The sequence below is a fragment of the Doryrhamphus excisus genome, chromosome 1 (assembly GCF_030265055.1).
Source record: "Doryrhamphus excisus isolate RoL2022-K1 chromosome 1, RoL_Dexc_1.0, whole genome shotgun sequence".
NCBI classification, from domain to species: Eukaryota; Metazoa; Chordata; class Actinopteri; order Syngnathiformes; family Syngnathidae; genus Doryrhamphus; species Doryrhamphus excisus.
The window spans coordinates 39,913,621-39,938,464 of record NC_080466.1 but is presented as its reverse complement, the minus strand read 5'-3'; the positions used below and the strand labels follow the sequence as shown (position 1 = coordinate 39,938,464).

General features: G+C 42.5%; 1 protein-coding gene across 3 annotated transcripts; it reads right to left on the bottom strand.

The window, feature by feature from the left end:
• Positions 1 to 17: 17 nt before the first annotated feature.
• grm2b (glutamate receptor, metabotropic 2b) lies at positions 18 to 22,114 on the bottom strand. Of its 3 annotated transcripts, none has more exons than XM_058081621.1 (6): positions 21,548 to 22,114; positions 14,180 to 14,787; positions 4,327 to 5,164; positions 3,196 to 4,259; positions 1,455 to 1,665; positions 18 to 1,375 (listed from the first exon to the last, which is right to left on the bottom strand). In XM_058081621.1, exons 2-6 carry the CDS (start codon positions 14,693 to 14,695, stop codon positions 1,302 to 1,304), a joined length of 2,703 nt encoding a protein of 900 aa, XP_057937604.1. In that variant the 5' UTR covers positions 14,696 to 14,787; positions 21,548 to 22,114; the 3' UTR covers positions 18 to 1,301. The 3 variants fall into 3 exon arrangements, with proteins under 3 accessions (XP_057937604.1, XP_057937595.1, XP_057937612.1); XM_058081612.1 differs by having other exon boundaries at positions 21,568 to 22,114; XM_058081629.1 differs by lacking the exons at positions 14,180 to 14,787; positions 21,548 to 22,114 and adding an exon at positions 10,852 to 11,078 and having other exon boundaries at positions 20 to 1,375.
• Between the last annotated feature and the right edge of the window lie 2,730 nt (positions 22,115 to 24,844).

Sequence of the window (24,844 nt, the reverse complement as noted above, 5' to 3'; positions counted from 1 at the left end):
TATAACGTGTAGCGAAGCCTGTTCGTGTGTGAAGTGTGGGTGTACACACAGATGGCCCGGACTCTGTATAATGTACATGAGGACAGAGGTTTTTCCTTGAAATAAATCCCCCAAGCACATTTTTTATGTGTATTTTGATATGACAAAAAAAGTTGTTTATTTACAAGAGTTGGATTAAAGCACATCCTGTTCTACTGTGTCTACATCACCACATTCTCCACAGTATAGTTGCCTAATTTCCACACAACGGTCACAAAGGTTGAAAACATGGAATAAATCCACTGTAAGGACATGAAGATATAGTTAGCGTGGTTTAACACTTTTGCTGCACGCACACAACAACAACAACAACAATAAGGACCAGATAGGACAGGGGTGTCCAAACTATTTACGGCGAGGGCCACGTAGGGAAAAATGAAAGGATGCATCTTTGCCACTTTGGTAGTATGGAAACATTAGGGATGCTGATTTATTAGTATGGTAACGGTTTTCTTTTATGGTTTTAATTTTTGTATCGCGACAAACAAGAGAGCAAAATTGTTCAGTGACAGTTGAAAAAATTATTGATATTTTTTACTTGATATTTTGACTTTATTCTCATAGAATTTTTGCATTTTTGCTTGGATTTTTTTTTACTATTTGTAACTATTTTATATACATTTTATTATCATAACATTCTAACTTAATTTTCTAAAAACTACAAGTTTATTTGTCGTTTGTTTGTCATAATATCACATTTTTTTCATATTTCACTTACAAATATTTTTTTCATATTCTCACAAATTATCATAAAAGTACTACTTCTTGTTAGATTACAACTATTTAGACTTTATTCTTGTAAAATTACTGCTGAGTTTTCCATATTAACCGTTAGGGCCAATAAAGAAAAAAGCAGCGAGCCACAAATGGCCCTCGGGCCGCACTTTGGACACCCCTGAGATAGGACAAGGCACGGTGCAAGGCGTCACATGAGCCTGTTCTCACCAGAATTTAGTAGGATTTTGTACAAAAATGGGATTAAAATACAATTTTATTGACATGTTTTTCAAGTTGAAGGGGTCGACTTCTTTTTACACTTGTGTTACACTTGTTAAAACGCTACTTCAACATCGTCTGTACAGTACAACTGTTAATGAACGTTATGCCCAAGGTTTTGTATGATGTCCTACTGAATTCTTGCAAAAAAGACGTCAAGCACATCTAAGTGTAAACGGAACAAATCACAGCATATTCAATCTGTACAAAAAGGGGGCTTTACAGGCGACGCATCCGCTGAGGACGCTGAGGCTGATTCCATGTTCTCACAAAGAGGAAGTGGTGGAGTCCACCACCTCGCGGCCGTTACAAACTGCTGGCACGTAATTGGACGCAGATCCTGAGAGAACACAGAGGTCTTGGGTCGGGCTTCTCATACAATGTGGGGACGTGCGGAGAACATCGAGGCGTCCACCTACCTTTGGAGTAACTGGAGCTGGGAGCAGAGGCGGAGGCTGAAGCGGAGGCGGAGGCCGACACCGTGGCACTGAAGCGGTTGGCCGTGACCCGCAGCGTGGCCACGTTCTTCTGAGGCTGGAACAGGATGATGTGGATCTTGGGAGCGAAGAGGCAGCCCAGAACCACCGAGCCGCTCAGACTGACAGAGATGCACATGGTGGTGGTCTGCACCTGCAGGGTGAGACAAGATGGCAAAAACACTTCAGAGGTCACCTGAATGCACCATCTCTTAAAACCACACTGGTAAAATCAATAAAATCAATATTGTACGTGCCGCTGATATATTTCACACAATATTTACAGCATGAACGCAACATTTGGTGAATAACAATACAATTATGTCCGTGTTATTCTTGCTGTGTTTTCAAATAATATTTTGGTCCTCTTGTCTCATATTGACATAGTCATGAAATGGGTTACCATGAGGCAAAAATGGACTTATGCATTGAAATAAAAATAACACAGTTATGAAAAAATTAAAATTAAACTAATCTAATTATATAAGAAAACATTATAAAATATAACTCGTTTTAAAAATATATTTAATAATCTCAAATAATTTATTTAAAATTAATATGTTTTAAATATATTTTCAGTTTAATTTTAATATTTTTTAATTCAATATATTTTTATTTTTAAAATGTGATTTTAAAGAAACTTACACAAAATTTGGAATTGGACACATTTTCTCATGCTACTACCGAATGAGAAGTTATTTTCTGATATAAAATAATGATAACAAAAGAAAATACAATAAAATATAAAATAAAAATCTGTCAAATAAAACAAAAAATAACAATAACTTAAAACATAAATATAGACAATACACAAAAAAGTCCCCTTTAATGAGGAATTAGTCCATAAACAGTAAATTCAAATATTACCATTATTTAAAAAGTAATATAAATAAAACTTAATTAACTTATTACATGTAAGTATATTTAATTGACTATTCTAAGTACTCAACAACAGAGATTCCCACACAGGTGTCCTGACTGTGTGGCCAGCATGCTAACCACTTGTCCACCGTGCATTAATCATGTAATATTTTCTTTTCAACTAACATATCTTCAAATATGTGAGTAGATTATAATTTGATATTACAATAATGATGTCATGAAATACTACGAAGAGACCTGTATAGTACATATGTACTTGGAGTACATGTATATGCATACAGTAAGTACATAGTGTGCGCGCGCCAATGACGTGTGCGGTGGTGCTAACGGCCGTTGGGGGCATGTTAGTCACGTTTCAGCCTCTAATGTGAACTGACTGACGGGGTCATGTGACTGAGCACCTCCTCTTCCCACGCCACCGGATAGCCCTGCGGTGCAGAAGACGCACAGCATGGAGTCCACATGGAACCCAAACATACCGTCTTACATCAACGCTAAACAAACAATCTGGAGATTTCTTCCCAGAAGTTAGGTCGGGTACCCCAGTACTCCCGTAGTACTCCCGCAGTACTCCCTATAGGATTCCTCAAGGAACAAGTGGGAATGCCTTCTCCCGATTCCACAATGAACAAGCAGACTGGTTGGGAAAACCCCCGTGTATCCTCAAGAACCCTGCTGAGGGAGTAAAGAGTTGGTCCACAGTTCCACCAGCACCAAGACCAGGATCAAGACCAGGACCAAGACACTACCATTCTACAAATGCAGCCCATCCATTTGTGTTTGTTTGTGAGTGAATATTTACCCTGTAGTCGCTGGCCGTGACGTAGAAGATGGGCTGGAAGGCGAGCCAGATGATGCAGGTGGTGTACATGGTGAAGCCAATGAACTTGGCCTCGTTGAAGTTCTCCGGGCACTTGCGTGTCTTGAAGGCGTAGACGGTGCAGAGGACGATGAGGATGCAGTTGTAGGTGAGCGACATGAGCATGCTGGAGTCCCTGCTGTTGCACTTGAGGGTGACTACGTCTCTCCTCTCGGGGCTCACCTCCTTCCTCACGCCGGGCACCTCCACCAGGAGCCAGATGATGGCCACCAGCAGCTGGCAGGAGATGAGGGCGCCGCAGATGGCCACCTGGGAAGCCGGGCTGATGAAGCGAGGCCGCTGAGCTCCGTCCTTGACTCCGCTGAAGATGCGAGCGATTCGGTTGGTCTTGGTGAGGAGGGCCGAGTAGCACACGGCGAAGGACGTGCCCAGGCCCAGGCGCCGGAGGGTGCAGACGGCGGTGGACGGTTTGGCGATGTAGATGAAGGTCATGCTGTAGCACATGAGGACTCCCAACAGGAGGATGTAGGAGAGCTCGCGTCCGCTCGCCTTCACCACGGGGGTCTCGTTGTGCTTGAAGAAGAGACCCACCACCGACAGGGTGCACATTATTCCCAAGCAGGAGATGGTGACCGGCCCGATGGCCCACGCGTCCTCCCAGCGGATGTACTCCTCCGGAAGATCGTAGCAGCCGGTCAGGTTATCCAGAGGCCACAAGCCGAATCCGCAGTCGGCGCAGGTGAACTCGTCCTGCAGGTACTGATAGGGCTGACACGGGATGCAGATCCAGCAGCAAACATCTCCAGGCTGCATGCTCTTCACCTCGTTCTTCCTGCAGGGGTCGCTACACTGTGAAGTGGGCGGGACTGGGCCTCGCCAGTGCACCAGCGTGGTGTTCAGAGTCAGGCTTTGGTCCCAGTAGCCCACCTTCCTGTAGGTGAACTTTCCGTCTTCTTTGTGGTAGTGGAAGATGTTGTAGCGGCTGATGCTGTCGCCTACCGAGTCGAAGCGCACCATGTTCTCCGTGTCGGCGGGGCGGAATGGAGCTGGTGGAGAAGAGGAGAAGAAATGGATCAGAAGTGGAAATTAGGATTGTGAAGCATAGATCCTCACCTTCAAACTTGGTCTTGAGGATGAACTCCTTGTAGAACCTTTTGCCGTTCCCGGGTTTCATGGCGTCACACACCTTGGACGTGTTGGAGCACACCGCCTGCCTCATGTTGTGCAGCGCGTACGCCATGGCGTAGACCGCGTTGACCACAAACATGATCTTGGACTCTTGCTCAAAAGTTCCGTCTCGGAGGCTGCGGTCGCTGCAGCCGTGCTCCTGCAGGCTGCAGCCGAAGCGGTGCTCCCAGAACTCTTTGAACCACGGGTTCCTGGAGTTGGTGTAAGGGTTGAGTTTGGTGAAGTAGTCCTCAAACTCTCTGATGGGATAGGAGGCCAGCTCGATGGTGAACGCTCCGTCCGCCGCCATCTCGCTGCCTCTCACCACGCTCTCCTGCGCCCCCCAGCCGTCGCTAGCGACCCAGATGAATGACACGTTCATGCGCGCGGCCGCCACCAGGAGCTCCCGGGCGTCCTCGCTGCGGGTGAACAGGATGACCACCTTGGCGTTGGACTTCTGCTGCAGGGAGCGGATCACGTTCTCGAAGCCCTGACGGTTCATGGAGCGGCTCACCTTGGCCGAGGTGGCGATGCAGATCTGCCGAGAGCGGGCCTCCTGCTGGAAGGCGTCGATGCCCGTCTCGCCGTAGTCGCCCTCTGAGGCCACGGTGGAGACGTAGGTCCAGTTGAAGTAACGGAGGATCTCTGCCATGGCCTTGGCCTGGTAGAAGTCGGCGGGCACGGTGCGGGCAAAGTAGTCATAGCGGGATTTATCGCTGAGTTTGGCGCTGGTGGAGGCGTAGCTGATTTGAGGAATCTGGAAGAGTCGCAGGAGGTTGGCCACCTTTAAAGAAACACAACGTCAACATTAATGTATGGATTTTTACTCTCAAGATTTACTCATAATATCATGTTGTTATCATAAAATGACCACTTGATTTTTTTTAGATATTTATACAATATGGAGCGGGCCAATAAAAAACGGCAGCGGGCCGCACTTTGGACACCCCAGCAGCTATAAATTCATTAATTAATTCATTCATTTTTTACCGCTTTTTCCTCACGAGGTTCGCGGGGGATGCTGGAGCCTATCCCAGCTGTCTCCGGGCGAGAAGCGGGGTACATCCTAGACTGGTGGCCAGCCAATCACAGGGCACATATAGACAAACAACCATTCACACTCACATTCATACCTATGGACAATTTGGAGTCGCCAATTAACCTAGCATGTTTTTGGAATGTGGGAGGAAACCGGACTACCCGGAGAAAAAAACCACGGATGCACGGGGAGAACATACAAACTCCACACAGAGATGGCCGAGGTGAACTCGGGGTACATTTTACTCTTTGGATATTTCACTTTTAACCACACTGCCTTGAGAATTACAGAGTACTCACAATAGTACCCTGTGGATTTCCCCTACTTGAAGTGGGTTCAGGCCTCTAGTGTAAGTACATCCTTACATAGTCCACAATATTTCCCATTGCAACTCCACACAAAGATGGCCGAGGGTGGGATTGAACCCCGGGTCACCTAGCTGTGAGGTCTGCGCCCTAACCACTCGACCGCCATGCAGCCCCGAAGATTAAAATATAAAGAATTATAAAGAGTAAAATATGATATAATATGTATATATGTCTGTGTGGAGTTTGCATGTTCTCCCCGTGCATGCGTGGGTTTTCTCCGGGTACTCCGGTTTCCTCCCACATTCCAAAAACATGCTAGGTTAATTAGCGACTCCAAATTGTCCATAGGTATGAATGCGAGTGTGAATGGTTGTTTGTCTATATGTGCCCTGTGATTGGCTGGCGACCAGTCCAGGGTGTACCCCGCCTCTCGCCCGAAGACAGCTGGGATAGGCTCCAGCACCCCCGCGACCCTCGTGAGGAAAAAGCGGTAGAAAATGAATGAATGAATGAATGTATATATGTATATTACGCGCAGTTATGCTGAGACACATATGCACATGACAGCTGAAAGACGTCAAGTCTAATACACACATAAACACACGTTTGACCTCCTTTAGCTCAAACAGCCCAAAGACAGGAGGCCTCCCAAGCGGGCGCTCCAGCAGCTCTGGAGGGCATGAAGTGAGTCAATGTGATGGATTGAGACAGCAGACACGCTACCCACCCACCCACCGCTGCTACTTCCTCTTCTATATGTCCACCGCACTTCCATACCTTCATGCTGCATTTTTCATGTCCAGCCTGCCCTTCTGGATACATACGGCAGCTCCTTAAACATCACAATCTTTGCACGCTTTTCAGGACTGCACTGCGGCATTTACAGTATGTACCAAACACAACGCTCACGCTTTGGTTGGTGACATTGGAGGGAATATCACGTCTTGATGACTTACTGACCGTTTGGTCACTCGCTGTGTTAACGTTTTCATCGTGGTGACGGAAATAGAAGGCTTAACAACACACAAATAGCTTATACTGTGATGGGGAAAAATATTTTAAATTAAGAAAAAATCATAATAAATAATACATTCATTCATTTTCTACCGCTTATCCTCATGAGGGTCGCAGGGGGTGCTGGAGCCTATCCCAACTGTCTTTGGGCGAGAGGCGGGGTACACCCTGGACAATCACAGGGCACATATAGACAAACAACCATTCACACTCACATTCATACCTATGGACAATTTGGAGTCGCTAATTAACCTAGCATGTTTTTGGAATGTGGGAGGAAACCGGAGTACCCGAAGAAAACGAGGAGAACATGCAAACTCCACACAGAGATTGCCGAGGGTGGGATTGAACTCGGGTCTCCTAGCTGCGAGGTCTGCACGCTAACCACTCGACCACTGTGCAGCCCTATAAATAAGAAATATTACAGAAATAAATAAATTATAATAAATTTAAATTATAATATATATAATTATATAATATATTTTAAATTATAAACATTTAATAATACATTATAAATATAATTATTATTAAATTATAATAAATTTTGAAAAGATACAAAATGAGGTTAATTGTCCAGTCTTCCTGACAAATACATCACATGGTGGCGCTGTTATAAAACCACACATGATGGATGCTGAATCACCACCAAACTTGGTAAACACCCTTAGGGGACGGACGAGCATGTGTGTATCAAATTTCACCAACATCGCTAGACAAACACTACCGTCATCAAGCAAAAAACATAGGACAGTGTTAGCATGCTGGCCACAAGGCATGCTGGTTAGCATGTTGGCTACACAGTCAGGAGATGAGGAAGATCGAGGTTGGAATCTCCGCTTGGGTTTTTAATGTAAACATGCGTGGGTTTTCTCCGGGTACTCCGGTTTCCTCCCACATTCCAAAAACATGCTAGGTTAATTAGCGACTCCAAATTGTCCATAGGTATGAATGTGAGTGTGAATGGTTGTTTGTCTATATGTGCCCTGTGATTGGCTGGCGACCAGTTCGGGTGTACCCCGCCTCTGGGATAGGCTCCAGCATATCGGTGACTCCTATAGAGCAGCTACACACCATAACCCACACACAAAGCTCTCTAGATCTTCTACAATTTGCACCTATTCCAGCTGGATTTTCAAAACGTTCCACCTACGTCCACTGTGCTGTGATTGGTCCCCGCAGCAGGAGCCAGTGTTAGAAACCGAGTTTTCAGAACCATCCCTAACTTCTTTCAGGGCTCACTACCAAATGTTTAAACCTCATTATCTGAAACCTCGGCATAGTTTAATACCAGAATACAAAATTTTAACGACATTTATAGGTCATAAATGTGTAAAAAGCATAATAGGGCCTCTTTAAGTCTTGAACAAGCGACACCAATGAGATGCTCTTTACTGCTCGGTGTGTGTCATAGCTTCTGCCTTCTGGAGTGATGACAATACTCCCAACCACCATGCTCTCTCACTCCACGATATCAACCTTATTTACAGAAGAAAAAACGTGAAATAGCGGCACACACATTCACTGCAGGAATGTGAGGATGGGATTACAGTCGGAATATACCGCTCTCTTACTCATGTGACTCCTCAGGATTTCACTGTGTGCTTTTTTCCGCCCCCCCACCGACATAGAAAGTCCATCTGTATGTCCCAGAGGTGCGTGTCACGCTGAGGCCTCCGGTGCATGACATGTACGCAGACACTGGAGGAAGTGCAGCTTCCTCCCGTCCAAGACCTCGGTGAGAGGAAAAAAGCATCATGTGCTTTGTAGGACGTATACATGACACAACATGACAGCTGCATGCCTTCCTGGCATCTAGTCCAACTACACACATTCACAGGGAACGTCACAATGCAGGAAAACGCCACACAAGAAGGAGGAAGAAGGAAGAAAATCACCAGATTTCACCAAATGTCAATGGAAATTATTCATTTAAGGTCATCAACAAATACCAACATTTGCTTTTTCGCGTCCCACAATTTGAAATACTAGATACATTTAAACAGGAAAAGATCAAATTCAATCTCGCTGATATTTTATAATTAAAGTCGGACATGTTTTATATAGATATATATTTTCTTAATAAATAGATAGATGGCGCTAATGCGCACGAAAGCTGCTTGCCAACCGCCAATAAACAACATTCATTCATTCATTCTCTACCGCTTATCCTCAGGGTGCTGGAGCCTATCCCAGCTGTCTTTGGGCGAGAGGCGGGGTACACCCTGGACTGGTGCCCAGCCAATCACAGGGCACATAAAGACAAACAACCATTCACACTCACATTCATACCTATGGACAATTTGAAGTCGTCAATTAACCTAGCATGTTTTTGGAATGTGGGAGGAAACCGGAGTACCCGGAGAAAACCCACGCATGCACGGGGAGAACATGCAAACTCCACACAGAGATGGCCGAGGGTGGAATTGAACCTTGGTCTCCTAGCTGTGAGGTCTGTGCGCTAACCACTCGACCGCCGTGCCGCCCAATAAACAACAGAAGAAGAAAAACACGACAAAGAAGAACGCTCCCTGACAACTTTCCGTTTGAGCGGTTACAAGATACATCAATCGGATTGGGGAAAGGAATATTCCAACCCCGGTGAATCCGATTATATATTCATTCGGATTGGAACTTTTCTTTCGGAATGAGGTGTATACAAAAGTTAAATTCTTTCCGTTTGAGCAAATAAACCGAATGCAATTGGAATATTTGGGTCCATGTATACGTGGCTAATGGAGCTTCAGGTTGCGCAGAGGCGTCAAACGGTGGAGACGTTGGATAGCTGCAAAGTCATGTGAAATACACACTAAATCCACACACAAAACTCTACAAGGACACATGTCTTGTCACACCGGCATCGCTTGATGCTAATGAGGAAGCTAACGCCGATGCTAGCTATGCCGCAACGGTTAAGTTTTGTTGTGGCAACAAAGCTCATGCACAGGGAAGCCCGGTTCCAACAGCGAGGAGTACCACAGGACTTTGTCTCGACTATCTTTCACAATCTTAGCACTTTTTAAAAGAGTGACTTTTTCATACCGTGGCATACCTTGAAACCGCTAAGCGGCGCCTGCCTACGCACAGCGGCAGTTTTTTTAAAAGTGACTGAAGTGTCTGGCCATCAGCAAGTTAGAGCTATGTGCAGTCATGTGAGAGAAGCCGACGCTCAAACACTCGGAGGCGAGTGCGAGGGTGACGGTGGTGATGTCACACCTTTCGCATGAAAAACAACACCTTTGTCTCCAAGTTTGTGCGGCAGCGCTTCTCATTTTCACCCGCAGGCAATCAGCAACGAAAGCTAAAACTGACAAATTCTAACTAAAAAAATCATCATAATGGGGATTTTTTTGGGCTTCAGAGGATACTCCATTTCTGAGTGAAAATGACTCATCCTGTTGTATTGCATAATTCATGCACGTTGTGATCAATGCCACAAAATGACGTCTCCTTGCTAGACATGAATTCTTCAAGGACTTGCAGTAGATTGGTCTTTCAAAGTCGCAAAGTTATTTCCAAGTGCTTGAACCCTTGACTGCGAACGCTGTCGGCATGTCTTTAGAGGTCTCACATGACATTGACTACTTCATTTTCAACACTGTATTGGACCAATATACTGTACAGGAGGGGCATACATTCATCCATTCATTTTCTATGCTGCCTATCCTCAGGCGGGGTACACCCTGGACTGGTCGCCAGCCAATCACAGGGCACATATAGACAAACAACCATTCACACTCACATTCATACCTATGGACAATTTGGAGTCGCCAATTAACCTAGCATGTTTTTGGAATGTGGCAGGAAGTCGGAATACCCGGAGAAAACCAACACACACTGGGAGAACATAGAGATGGCCATGCCGAGATGCCAAACCAGGTCTTCCCCATCTCCAACATGCTAACCAGCAGTGTTAGGCACTTACTTTAAAAAAGTAATTAGTTATAGTTAATAGTTACTCCACTACAAAAGTAGCTAGTTACCAGTAAAAGTAACTATTGCCCCTCCCCAGAGGTTTCCATTTATTGTAGTCGACAGGTGTTTCTGTTGGTTTGAGTTGCTCACAAAAGACGTGGACAAAGTTTTTTTTCGGGGACATAATGTACATTTTACCTTTGACATCAACGAGGTTAAAGTAGTGTCTGTACTTTCATTTGGCAAACGTCGTCTTCTCACTAGAGTCCTCCTCACTCGCCATTTCTCGCTGTACTGCATCGCACTTTGGACATGCTCTAAACACCCGCCCACTTAAGTTCTCTGATTGGCCGAAGAGGCAATTTTACTAAACCTTTAGCCAATCCTCATTGCTTATGTGCTCTAAACACCCGCCCACTTAAGTTATTTGATTGGCTGAAGACGCAATGTCACTAAACTTTAGGCAATCCTCATTGCTTAGGTGCTCTAAACACCCGCCCACCCAAGTTCTCTGATTGGCTGAAGACGCAATTTAAACCTTAGCCAATCCTCATTGCTTATGTGTATCCCCTTGTCACTCTGCAACACTCTCACTACGCTGCAAATTAGTTATGAAGTCGGTGATATATTTTTCGGCGGCTTCAGTAAGTAGTCGAAAATAGTAACGGGGTTATGCTGACAGTAAAAGTAATTAGTTAGATTACCCGTTACTGAGAAAAGTAACGGCGTTACTAACTCCGTTATTCCCATCACTGCTAACCAGCATGCTGTGTGGCCAGCATGCTAACACTTTACAGGAGGGGTGTCCAATTGTTTTGCTTGATGGCGGTGGTATTTTTCTAGCAATCTTGCTGAAATTTGCCACACAGGTGCTCGTCCATTCCCTAAGGGTGCGTACCAAGTTTGGTGGTGATTCGACAAAATGCTTTAAAGTTACAGCGCTGTTTTTTTTAGATAGCTGTGTGAGAAATTGGAAGTGAATCCAACATGTGGTTTTATAACAGCGCCACCATGTGATGTATTTGTCAGAAAGATTACAGTGCCGCTAATGCAGCGGGGGGGTGCGTGTTTTGACAAACTTTCACATGCCTCTCCAATACTTTTTCAAGCTGTGTATCGGCGAAAGCATGCATTGGGAAGGCTCCTCATAAGCAAATCTATTTGTAGTTGCTGTGCTTCTCCCTGTGGGAGTAGAACAACATATTTTTTTGCCCTGTAATTGCCAGCACCTCCACACAGATAGCAAAAAACAGTACAGGAGGAGGAAGCAGTCATTTTTGAATAAGACACCGCCGCAATATGTTCCAACATGTGTTGATGCGGAATTCTTAAAAAAAAAAAAAAAAAAAAAGACCAGCGTGCATCCTCGCTGAAAGCCTCACACTTAATATCCACATCCTTTCCTTGTCTGGATGCTGACAGCGCTGACAAAGGAACAGCGTGGGTTTTTGCACCACTTCCTGTCAACGTGTGAGCGACCACCCGGTCACAAAATGAAGCTCACGCCTCTCGACTGTCTTCCTTTAGTGACTCCTTGTCACCGGAGTGATGACCGTTTGATAGTTTGGCATCTTTCAAAGGCCGGGAAGGATTTCTTAGAAGCTTAAGACGGCCATCTGTGTGGTGGTCCTCCATGGCAGGACGGAAGCTATCCACCTGTGCGTGTGCGTGTGCGTGTGAGACAAAGAAAGACGCCGGAAGAAGAGACACTTTCATCATTTTCTTACTCATCCGTCTTTTTGTTTTGGGTAACCTGACATCATACAAGAAAGCGGTGAACATCAACTGCTGTCTGCATGCATTAGCCATTTCATCATCCACTTCTGATATCACTTTGCTTGAAAAGAAAGTCCTTGCAAATCTATAAATATTATGAGAAAATATATTGTACTATGAATATTAATTGTATTCGGAATATTAGGAATATTATGAGAAACAAAACAACAAATAATGTTGTCATGTTTTTAGAAACTAGGTTGTGGAAAAAGTTAGAATAAAGTCAAAATATTAAAAATTTAAAAAACTAAACAACAAAAAATAGGGAATAAAGAATAAAATATTATGTAATAAAGACTGAATTATGAGATGTAAATTTCCAAAGAGAAAGTTGAAAGAGTTCGGGGTAAAAAAACAATAAAAATTGGAAACAAAAAATCACTTGTAATGTTATGAGAATAATGTCAAAATATTATGGGCTAAAGTCATAAATATGAGATGAAAATTACCAAAAAGAAAGTTTAATTAGTTGGCAAAAAACAACAAAAATTGGGGGAAAAATCACCTGTAATTTTACAAGAATAATGTCAAAATATTATGGGCTAAAGTCATAAATAAGAGATGAAAATTACCAAAAAGAAAGCTGAAATAGTTGGCAAAAAACAACAAAAAATCACCTGTAATTTTATAAGAATAATGTCAAAATATTATGGGCTAAAGTCATAAATACGAGATGAAAATTACCAAAAAGAAAGTTGAAATAGTTGACAAATAACAACAAAAATTGGGAAAAAAAATCACCTGTAATTTTATAAGAATAATGTCAAAATATTATAAAGTCATAAATACGAGATGAAAATTTCCAAAAAGAAAGTTGAAATAGTTGACAAAAAACAACAAAAATGGGGAAAAAAACACCTGTAATTTTATAAAAATAATGTCAAAATAGTATGCGCTAAAGTCGTAAATACGAGATGAAAATTTCTAAAAAGAAAGTTGAAATAGTTGGCAAAAAACAACAAAAATGGGAAAAAACACCTGAAATTTTATGAGAATAATGTCAAAATATTCCGGGATGAAGTCATAAATACGAGATGAACATTTCCAAAAAGAAAGTTGAAATAGTTGACAAAAAACAACTAAAATGGGAAAAAAAACAAACGTCTGAAATTTTATGACAATAATGTCAAAATATTATGGGCTAAAGTCATACATACGAGATGAAAATTTCCAAAAAGAAAGTTGAAATAGTTGGCAAAAAACAACAAAAATGGGAAAAAAAAAAAACCCTGAAATTTTATGACAATAATGTCAAAATATTATGGGCTAAAGTCATGAATACGAGATGAAAATTACCAAAAAGAAAGTTGAAATAGTTGGCAAAAAACAACAAAAATTGGGGAAAAAAAATCACCTGTAATTTTATAAGAATAATGTCAAAATATTATGGGCTAAAGTCATAAATATGAGATGAAAATTTCCAAAAAGAAAGTTGAAATAGTTGGCAAAAAACAACAAAAAATGAAAAAAACACCTGAAATTTTATGACAATAATGTAAAAATATTATGGGATAAAGTCATAAATAAGAGATGAAAATTCCCAAAAAGAAAGTTGAAATAGTTGGCAAAAAACAACAAAAAATGAAAAAAACACCTGAAATTTTATGACAATAATGTAAAAATATTATGGGATAAAGTCATAAATACAAGATGAAAATTTCCCAAAAGAAAGTTGAAATAGTTGGCAAAGTTTGAGAAGCTGTTCGATGGCAGCACTTAAAAATGTGAGGTAAAGATGGCGTTCGTTTACCTGAATGGACACGTCGCTGTAGGATCCGCCGATGACCCCCGATATGGCCAGCGGGACTTCATTCTGGATCGGCCGTGACCCGTCCGGGCAGATGAAACCCGGGTCGTGCACCTTGGTCAGCGACGCCCTGACAAAATCGAGGGACTGCTCCAGCGCGTAGGTGTCCTTGGAGCAGGTGTCCAGGATGTGCGCCCCCAGCTGGAGCCCGGGAAGGATGCGATCGCTGGCGTTAATCTCATCCAGCGCCAGCAGCATGGCTTCCAGTCTCTGGATACCTCGCTCCTCGTTGATCTTTCCGCAGTCCTCCGTCCCCTCGCCTTTGTGGTGCACCGGGAAGAGGCCCCCGATTACCAGGTCCCCGTCCATGATGATCTCACGCTTGGCGGCCGGGGGCAGCCTGGACATGCTGGGCAGGCTCCCTGGCACCAGCAGCTCGAGCAGCAGAAAGTGCAGCGGCCAGTAAGAAGGCGCCGGATTGGCCGACAGCTTCGGGCGTGGGAGGGAGACGCTCGGCATGGCGGGATGGAGGGGGGGGTCAGGTGATCAAAATGGAAGGAAGCGGTGGTTCACAGAGTGTCTGTCAGTGGACACAGCATGGTGGACGTTTCCTGGAGATGAAGTTCAAAGCATTGTCACTTCTTATCAAAGTAAAGGTACACAGCGGTTAACTTCTTTTTACACTTGCATGACAATTAATAGTGTCCAACAATGAGACGCTTGAGGCCAATTTCCATCTTAAATTACATTTTCATACATCTTCATGATTAAAATGAATGAATGCTTTATTGGGGTGGCACGGCGGTCTAGTGGTTAGCGCGCAGACCTCACAGCTAGGAGACCAGGGTTCAATTCCACCCTCGGCCATCTCTGTGTGGAGTTTGCATGTTCTCCCCGTGCAGGCGTGGGTTTTCTCCGGTTTCCTCCCACATTCCAAAAACATGCCAAATTGTCCATAGAGTCCATGTGAGTGTGAATGGTTGTTTGTCTATATGTGCCCTGTGATTGGCTGGCCACCAGTCCAGGGTGTACCCCGCCTCTCGCCCAAAGACAGCTGGGATAGGCTCCAGCACCCCCCGCGACCCTCGTGAGGAAAAAGCGGTAGAAAATTATTAGTACACCCTGGACTGGTGGCCAGCCAATCACAGGGCACATATAGACAAACAACCATTCACACTCACATTCATACCTATGGACAATTTGGAGTCGCTAATTAACCTAGCATGTTTTTGGAATGTGGGAGGAAACCGGAGTACCCGGAGAAAACCCACGCATGCACGGGGAGAACATGAAAACTCCACACAGAGATGCCTGAGGGTGGAATCAAACTCGGGTCTCCGAGCTGTGAGGCATATGCGCAAACCACTTGTCCACTGTGCAGCCCCGTATGGATAAATATATTATCATAAAGTTCCCATGCACTTGATGATTACATTTGATGATTAGTGTACAGCATGCATGGTAGTACATCACATTACATTACAGTCCAACAGCTGTACACTGACTATTCTAAAGTGTACCCATGTTTCCTTCCTGTGGCCTGGTGAAGCTGCATCTATTACTTCCTGCTGAAATATTTGCTCTTTTGAGAGATATGAGATATTTTTCCCATTTTTAAATAATATGTGACAGACTTGAGACGTACGAGATACTCCATCTACATCTCCCAGACCAGGAGGATTTTCCCAGCTTACCGGGAGATGACACATAGATGGTGGTTCTCCTCAATGAAGGGGGGGGGGGGGGGGGGTTGCCATGGAAACATTCTAGGTAAAAAATAAATAAAATACATACAAGAGTGTTGGACTGCAAGGGAAGTGGTCCTTGTATATGAATATGGATCTCTGCAGAGGCTATCGGCTGAGTTGTGATGTCAACCTTGTCGGGGGGTAATGGTAAAAAGGGCGGGGCTAAAGTGTACCTGGAATCAGTTTGTTAGGTACGCAGGATTTAATAGGGGTAAAAGAGAGGGACAGGAAGTGGTTACTGCATCAGGCGTCTTGTCCGTAAACAAACAGTGATAGTAGTCCATCCATCCATTTGTATGCCGCTTATCCTCACTAGGGGTATGCTGGAGCCTATCCCACGGTATTTGATTATCCTTCATTCATTCCTCACGAGGGTCGCGGGGGTGCTGGAGCCTATCCCAGCTGACTTCACAGTATTTGATTATCCTTCATTAATTCCTCACGAGGGTCACGGAGGTGCTGGAGCCTATCCCAGCTGACTTCACAGTATTTGATTATCCTTCATTCATTCATTTTTTACCGCTTTTCCTCTCGAGGGTCGCGGGGGTGCTGGAGCCTATCCCAGCTGTCTTCGGGCGGTGAGAGGCGGGGTACACCCTGGACTGGTGGCCAGCCAATCACAGGGCACATATAGACAAACAACCATTCACACTCACATTCATACCTATGGACAATTTGGAGTCGCTAATTAACCTAGCATGTTTTTGGAATGTGGGAGGAAGCCGGAGTATCCGGAAAAAACCCACGCATGCACGGGGAGAACATGCAAACTCCACACAGAGATGGCCGAGGGTGGAATTGAACTCTGGTCTCCTAGCTGTGAGGTCTGCATGATAACCACTCGCCCACCGTGCAGCCCTATTTGATTATCATTCATTCATTTTCTACCGCTTTTTCCTCACGAGGGTCACGGGGGCGCTGGAGCCTATCCCAGCTGACTCCGGACTGGTCGCCAGCCAATCATAGGGCACATATAGACAAACAACCATTCACACTCACATTCATACCTATGGACAATTTGGAGTCGCTAATTAACCTAGCATGTTTTTGGAATGTGGGAGGAAACCGGAGTACCCGGAGAAAAGTCCACACAGAGATGCCCGAGGGTGGAACTGAACCCTGGTCTCCTAGTTGTGAGGTCTGCGTGATAACCACTCGCCCACCGTGCCGCCCTATTTGATTATCATTCATTCATTTTCTACCGCTTTTCCTCACGAGGGTCGCGGGGGGTGCTGGAGCCTATCCCAGCTGTCTTCTGGGGGCGATAGGTGGGGTGCACCCTGGACTGGTGGCCAGCCAATCACAGGGCACATATAGACAAACAACCATTCACACTCACATTCATACCTATGGACAATTTGGAGTTGCTAATTAACCTAGCATGTTTTTGGAATGTGGGAGGAAACCGGAGAAAACTCCACACAGAGATGCCCGAGGGTGGAACTGAACCCTGGTCTCCTAGCTGTGAGGCCTGCGTGATAACCACTCGACCACCGTGCAGCCCTATTTGATTATCAACGCACCCTAATTTGTCCCAGTCTTTCTTACCTCCAAAAAGTAGATATAAAAAAGTTATGGATATTTTATATGGATCTTGAGAAGGCATGGGTCTGAAGGCAAGATATTTTGCACCCAAACACGGCGTACCTGTGGAGTACCTGCGGTTATATAATCACACGGACTATTAATGATCATCTGCTCTGCTCGTCTTGTGCAGCAAAATGTGCTCCAGGAATATTGTGACATCCAGCAGCAGTGGAGAAGAGGAAGGTAAGAATCTAATGAATGCTGCATTCCCCCACTCAGGATAAATATTACATCAGGCTGTGGGTGGCAGCTGTAGGGCTGCATTGATGAATGCTTTGTATCCAGTCGGGTGTGATCTCAGCCGTGAGTGCGGAATCAAGTAAAGGTGTCCACGTTTGACCTCGTGGCCGTCAAGGTGAGAGCGCACACTCGTACGTCCGACATGAAAACCTCTGACTGCTCTTCCGCGCTCGTAGCAGATGGCGGCTTTCTGGTGGCAAAGACAAGGTCGCCGTGTGAATTAATGGCGCCATAAGGAGCAGCCAATTAGGCGGGCCTTTGCAAAGTAGGCCAAATGGAGGTTGGAGGTCTCTTGAAGCCCTAAGAAGTGCAAATGCGGCCCCGCGCCGTACGGGGCATGAAACGCACGCTATCAGAAAGTACATTTCCCGTTTGAAAGACAACCAGGAGCTCAATCAGCTTCAAAATCATCCGCCTTCAATCACGCCATTAAAAGCATGTAGACGCCATACTCCGTTCTAAAAGTTCAAACACAACCGTGCCGGCTTTGAACCCGCGGCACCGAACGCAGAGGTCTTTTCCAATATTTGCATAAAAGATACCCCGATAATCATCGCTGTCTGCTCCCAATATAGCATGAATGTGTAACGTATGAGTCAATGCACGCCACCTCTCGGGTCTGCTGTGATTGGCGCATACACTCGCACAGCGTGAACCGGGAATACAAACACAACAGGAGACAGGAAGCACCTGTACTTCCTTCTTACTGTCACCAACCACGCAGCTGTGGACCGCCGTCTTCTTTTATTTTGGAGTTCATGAAGTCATCTACTGATGCCAACCACCATCATCACCACTGATTTGACTAATATTTCCTCAATCGACAATGATGGGAAAATATATTCATCTTCTGGGGCCGCAGGGATGTGCTGGAGCCTATCCCAGCTGGCTTGGGGCAAGAGGCGGGTATACCCAATGGCAGGGCACATATATAGACAAACAACCATTCAACTGTTATTCTAACATTCAAAGTAATTGTAGGGCATAACAAAGAAAGAGAACAATTCATTGTTATTTGGACTCAGATTTTTTTTAAATTTTATTCCATATTGCAGAATATCCCATCTGAGATCAATTGCTGTTTTGTTCAAATATTTTTTTAAATGATTTGAAGATGGCACAGCGTATACAAATGAAAGGATGTATTGTTATTCTTCTTTAAATATTTTTTAAATGTATTGCAGATGGCAGAGCTAAATGAACTAAATTTATTTGTATTCATTGAAGTTTTTAATATATAAAAGTAAATACTATAAAATAAAAATATAAAAAATATATAATATAAATAATGAATTAAATAAATAATAATAGTAATTAATAAATAATAATTACATTAATAATAATAAAAAATGGCTGGTTAGAAAATAAAAATTTAATGCGTAATTACAGTTTCAATATAATTTTCTATTAAATTTTACATGACATACAATACAAATTTGAGTATAAATTTTTATTTTTTTTTTATATTTTTTGAAATCATATGGCATTTTTTCTCCCTGAAACATTTTCATTTATTCATTCATTCATTTTCTACCGCTTTTCCTCACGAGGGTCGCGGGGGGTGCTGGAGCCTATCCCAGCTGACTTCGGGCGAGAGGCGGGGTACACCCTGGACTGATCGCCAGCCAATCACAGGGCACATATAGACAAACAACCATTCACACTCACATTCATACCTATGGACAATTTGGAGTCGCTAATTAACCTAGCATGTTTTTGGAATGTGGGAGGAAACCGGAGTACCCGGAGAAAACCCACGCATGCACAGGGAGAACATGCAAACTCCACACAGAGATGGCCGAGAGTGGAATTGAACTCGGGTCTCCTAGCTGTGAGGTCTGCGCGCTAACCACCAGACCGCCGTGCAGCCCGGATGTATTGTTATTCTTCTTTAAATATTTTTTAAATGTATTGCAGATGGCAGAACTAAATGACTGTAGTATAATAGCTATTTATTTTTATTCATTTAAGTTTTTAATATATAAAAATAAATATCAAATAATAAATAAAAATATATAATATAAATAAATAATATTTTTTAAAAAAATGGTTAGAAAATAAAAAAAATAATCAGTAATTACAGTGTTTCAATATAATTTTCTATTTTCTAGACAATACAAATTTGAGTATAAATTTTTATATTTTTTGAAATTTTATGGCATTTCTTCTCCCTGGAACATTTTCATTTGAAGAATAATATTTTGTTATTGTGTTCAAACATGGACTAGCGTACCGTTTTAACATTAGCAGTCGCTGAGGAAGGTAAGTTCTTCTTTAGCCGGCAAACATGCTGCCATTGAACCAATAGCACCTCTGCTGGTTGCAGCCAAGTACTGCACCCCATACTGCATCTCAATTACTCATGTCACACAATGGAGAGAATTATTATTACTTAGTAAATCATCAATTTTTATGCTACAAACAACCACAATAATAAAGACAGTTCATATCGGTCACCGGCATCATTTTTCTATGAAAAGTTGATCTGATTTAATTGGCTGCGGATGATTTTCCTACAGAAAGCCAAAGCATTTAGCCGATATGATTTCATTTATTTGCTGCTAAGTAAGCCTGTGTGGGCTTTGCAAGGATTGACATTTAATTTAGTCTTTAATCCAACATCAGCGCGTATGAATCACTGCCTCCGTTGAGTAATAAAAGCCCCAACGCTCATCCCGCGTGAGATTGAGTGCCAAAATATTGTCTCATATTGGATGTTTATACCATCAACCATGACGGTATGATCATTTATTATCCTCATTATGTACAGCTAATGACTAATTGCCCATTTAAACATGCACTTAGTTCATAAATAGCCAAAAACACTCCATGCCCTCACTTCTATTTGTCAGCCTCAGGGTTTAAATGTCATTTTATTTTAGGTTATGCACAACATTTGGACGCTAAACCACGGGTGTCAAACTTAAGGCCCAGGGGCCAGATGCGGCCCGACATGTCGTTTTACGTGGCCTGGAAAGAACAAATACAAAAATACACTTTTTAACACATTAAAACATTATTAATCTTATTAATCAGAAATTATTTCAAAAATTAAAGATACATCATCTTTCTTGCTACGTTTTATTTAAATTTAAATTTTGAGTTTATTTTATTGTTGTCAATTGAAAATAAATGATTCATGAATAACGTATGCGTATGATGTCCTGAGGAGGTTTATTTACATTTATTCATACGGTTTCACACTTCCAGTCGGACCTCGGATGGCAACCGTTACTGCGATGTGGCCCACGGCGAAAAGGAGTTTGACGCCCCTGCGCTAAACCAACCTTATTCACATGTTGCGTGTGCAAAAAAAAAAAAAAAAATGAGCCGAGTCCACATAATTAGACACTCTTGCACCATCCGGTTAGAAAAGATCCAATATAGCCAGCAAGCCTTTTTCACGACTGCAAACTACATGCACAGGAAGGAAGATATTGCCAGTTAATATCACGCTGAGGGAGACTGCGTTGTTGTCTTGGAGTGCAGCAGGGGTACCTAATGAAGTGGCCAGTGAATGCAAATGATGGATTTCCATCTTTGGCAGCAAATTAAACCCAGCACACTCAAATATTGTTTACATTTTTTTGTATATCTTGCATTGATTCACTAACTAATGACATTTTATTTCTATATTTTTTTCTATATTATTATTATTATTATATTATATTATATTATTAGCCATATTTTTTCTTTATTTTTCTTTGGTTTATAGTTTGTAGGAAGTTACAGTAAATATTCATTCATAATATTCATACGTTGGATTAAAAACAACAGCAGCAGAAGAGAGACTTACAAGACAGAGAGATGTCTTACCAGCTCGTGGCTGATGATGTGCAGCTCTCCTGGGCGACCGTGAACGCACCGCACAGCGCGCAGATGTTGTCCAGTTGTTTGCCAGCTCGCCTCTGTCCTTGGTGCTGAAGTGTTTGCTCACACTGGCAAACTCCAACTTGCCATCCGCTGGACAAGCCAGTTCCAGCCGAACCGAGTCGAGCCGAGCCGAAACGAGCGCAAAGACGTCCGGCAGGCTTGCAACTCGGCACCAGAGAGACAAGAAGCGTACTCGAATGGTGAATAAAGTGGCAGGTCTTTAGTCAACTTATCGCCGCTCGCGTCTCGTCGTCAGCGTGGAGTGAGCGATGGAACCTCGCCGGATGAGAGCCGGATCCTCTTCTAAAAGACAACCCGAACAGTCCAGCTGCGATGGAGTGACACGATGCCCTGAGAGAACAATAACCTGATGAATAAGAACTGTCACAGACTTCACTTATGAGCTTTTCTCTGCAAGGAAGTTGGCGGAATGAACTTCAGAATAAGAGCAGCGGAGGAATGTGGAGGTGGTGCTGCGACAAGGACGCGCCTCCGCTGCAACTAGCGCGCGCTCCCGAGTGTCAGCAGCTTGGAAAAAAAAACAACAAAAAAAACACAGCCAAATGAGACGCACGACATGTGGCGATATGAAATGAATGGCAACGCTCAGCTTGGTGGACAGAAGCCGTGAGAATAAAACCCACAGAGAAAATAAAGCGACTATAGAAATAAATTGGACTCAAATGAGGTTTCATGAAGACAACTTGGAGTCTGTCCTCATTCACCTCCATCTCATTGAAGCTGAGAACACTCCAGCTGAGTGCTGCATGCTCTCCAAAGATGGAGAGGTGGTGTCTTTTTTTTCCACTCATTATAACACCAACACAACAGCTCCAGCCTGCCAAATGAACACCAAAGTACACCTGAATATGCTTTAAAGTAGTCAGCGTGCAGCTGGTATGGCCGTCTCTTCATTGGTTCCACACTCGACCACAATAAATGTATTTCTGTAATACGATTCACCGATAATACATTCATCCCTCACAATATTGCAGTTGGATTATCACTCCAGAGATGAATGAATGAATAAATGATGATAGTCAAATAGAAATGTAACTGTATTCTGGACACTAGGCGGCAGTAATGAGACATTAGCTTCCATGACATGACATTAACACCACATGAAGTCAGTACTGCAGTATGCATGTATACTCTATAGAGAGTCTAAATACTAAATGGGTATAGAGGGTATAGACGGGCAAATATTTGGACTTGTGGGCCGCATTGAGTTAACAAAATTGTTTCAGGGGGGCCAGAACATATATATAAAACACACACACACACTATTTTATGCTTATAATTTTTTTTATTTTTTTAAATTATTTTTTAGAATTATTTGTCAAATTTTTACTTTTTACTACTTTTTAGTTTTTCTACTTTTTATTTTACTCAACTCTATTTTTCTTCACTGTAAAGCGTATTTGAGTATTTTGAAAAGTGCTAGACAAATACAATTTTGTTATTATTATTATTATTATTAATATTATCTGTAAAAGTGTTATACTATCAGCTGTATGTTCTCATGTCCTCTTTTTCAGGAGCAATTTAAACATCAGACTACATCAAACTATGTCATTTCATTTTACAGTTTTGTTGTTGTTTTTTTTTTTTTTTTACTAAATAAGACATCCGACTTGCAAGTCATGTTGCCAGTTTGTATATTAAAAGTTGAAATTTTGTTAACGTACGGTCATAACACCTCGTACTTCGGTATGTGACAAAAAACAAAAACAAAATAAAATAAATAAATAAAATAAAAAACAACTTGAATTATAGGAAGTGAACAAATGTAACAGTTACTGATTGTAAAAGTACCAGATGGAGGGGTAGGATTTAATAAACTTTGCTTCTTCCTACTCCTTTTGGACATGTGGAACTGTGAACTGATTATGTGATGCATTCAATTGTAATCTGATGCATGTTCAAATGAAATAAAACCATTATCATTACCAAATACTTAGAAAGCAACTGGCGGGTCCGGATTCAAATGCTTGGTGGGCCCCATGTGGCCCCTGGATGGAGTTTGCCCACCCCTGGTACAGAGTCTGCTATATGCCACTACACTAAGTCAGCAAATAATATTATGTTGAAATGCAATCAGTGGTTCCATACTTAGCTAGCAGCGCGCGCCAACACAATTAAATGTATGCAACGACAACATTAAGTTGATTTGCTGTGAATGAAGCTTGTTTGCTCAACCCTTCCTACCGCCGTCAAATACTTCAGCAACACACACACACACACAGTTTGGAACAATAGCTGTGCAGAAGGGATTGAGCAAATAAGGACTTTTTGCAGCGCAGTGGCAATTAAAATGACGAGCAGGTCCTGCTGGTTGCATAATTCTCTCAACACAAAGGGACCAATTTTCTCCTGAAATAGAATTGTAGTTTAGGTTACAATGATGGATGGCGAGTGGGCGCAATGCAGACTTTAGATAGGAACATGCCAATTAATGTCAGGGGAAATAACAGTGGGGTGGGGGGGGGCAGACAAACAAAGCGCCGCTGTCCTGCGGTCACTGCTTTCTTATTTTATTTACTTACTTATTTATTTATTTATTTGACCAATGACAGCGACACAGTCTAAAACAGGCATTGTGGTCGCCTTACAATTTACTAGGAAGTAGCACATGAAATACTTAGTGGTACATGAAACACTGAATTCTGCTACGAGAGGATTATTTTTTCCAAAAACGTGACAGGAGACATATCACCCCAAAACATACCAGGCAACAAAAGCGTTATTTACTAAAAAGGCTTGATTTCTTTCCCATTTCAAGACCAGAAAACATAATAAAAAATCATAGTCGTTTCAACACACTGTGGTGTTTTTATTTACCCCAGTAAAAAAAATAATATTTCTGAATATGTACCATCTATATTTGAAAAAGGCTATATTTGCAAAAAAACATTGTGTGTATTTGTACTTCATTTAGACAATGTTATGCTTCATTTAGGCCAAAAATATGTAAAATTTGTTTAAATATGCATTAAAAAAGGTCAATATGAATCATTTTTGCAAATATTATTTATTATAAATTAATGTAATTAATTTAAATTACTATAAATTATTTTATTTTAAATTATTTACTTTATTGTAAAATATTTATAAAAAATATTTACCATATTTTAAGATATTTAAGACATTTTTTAGATTTTCAAGTGGGCCCTGAGTTGGTAAAGTTTGGGAACCCCGATCGAGACCTTTTTTGTGGAAT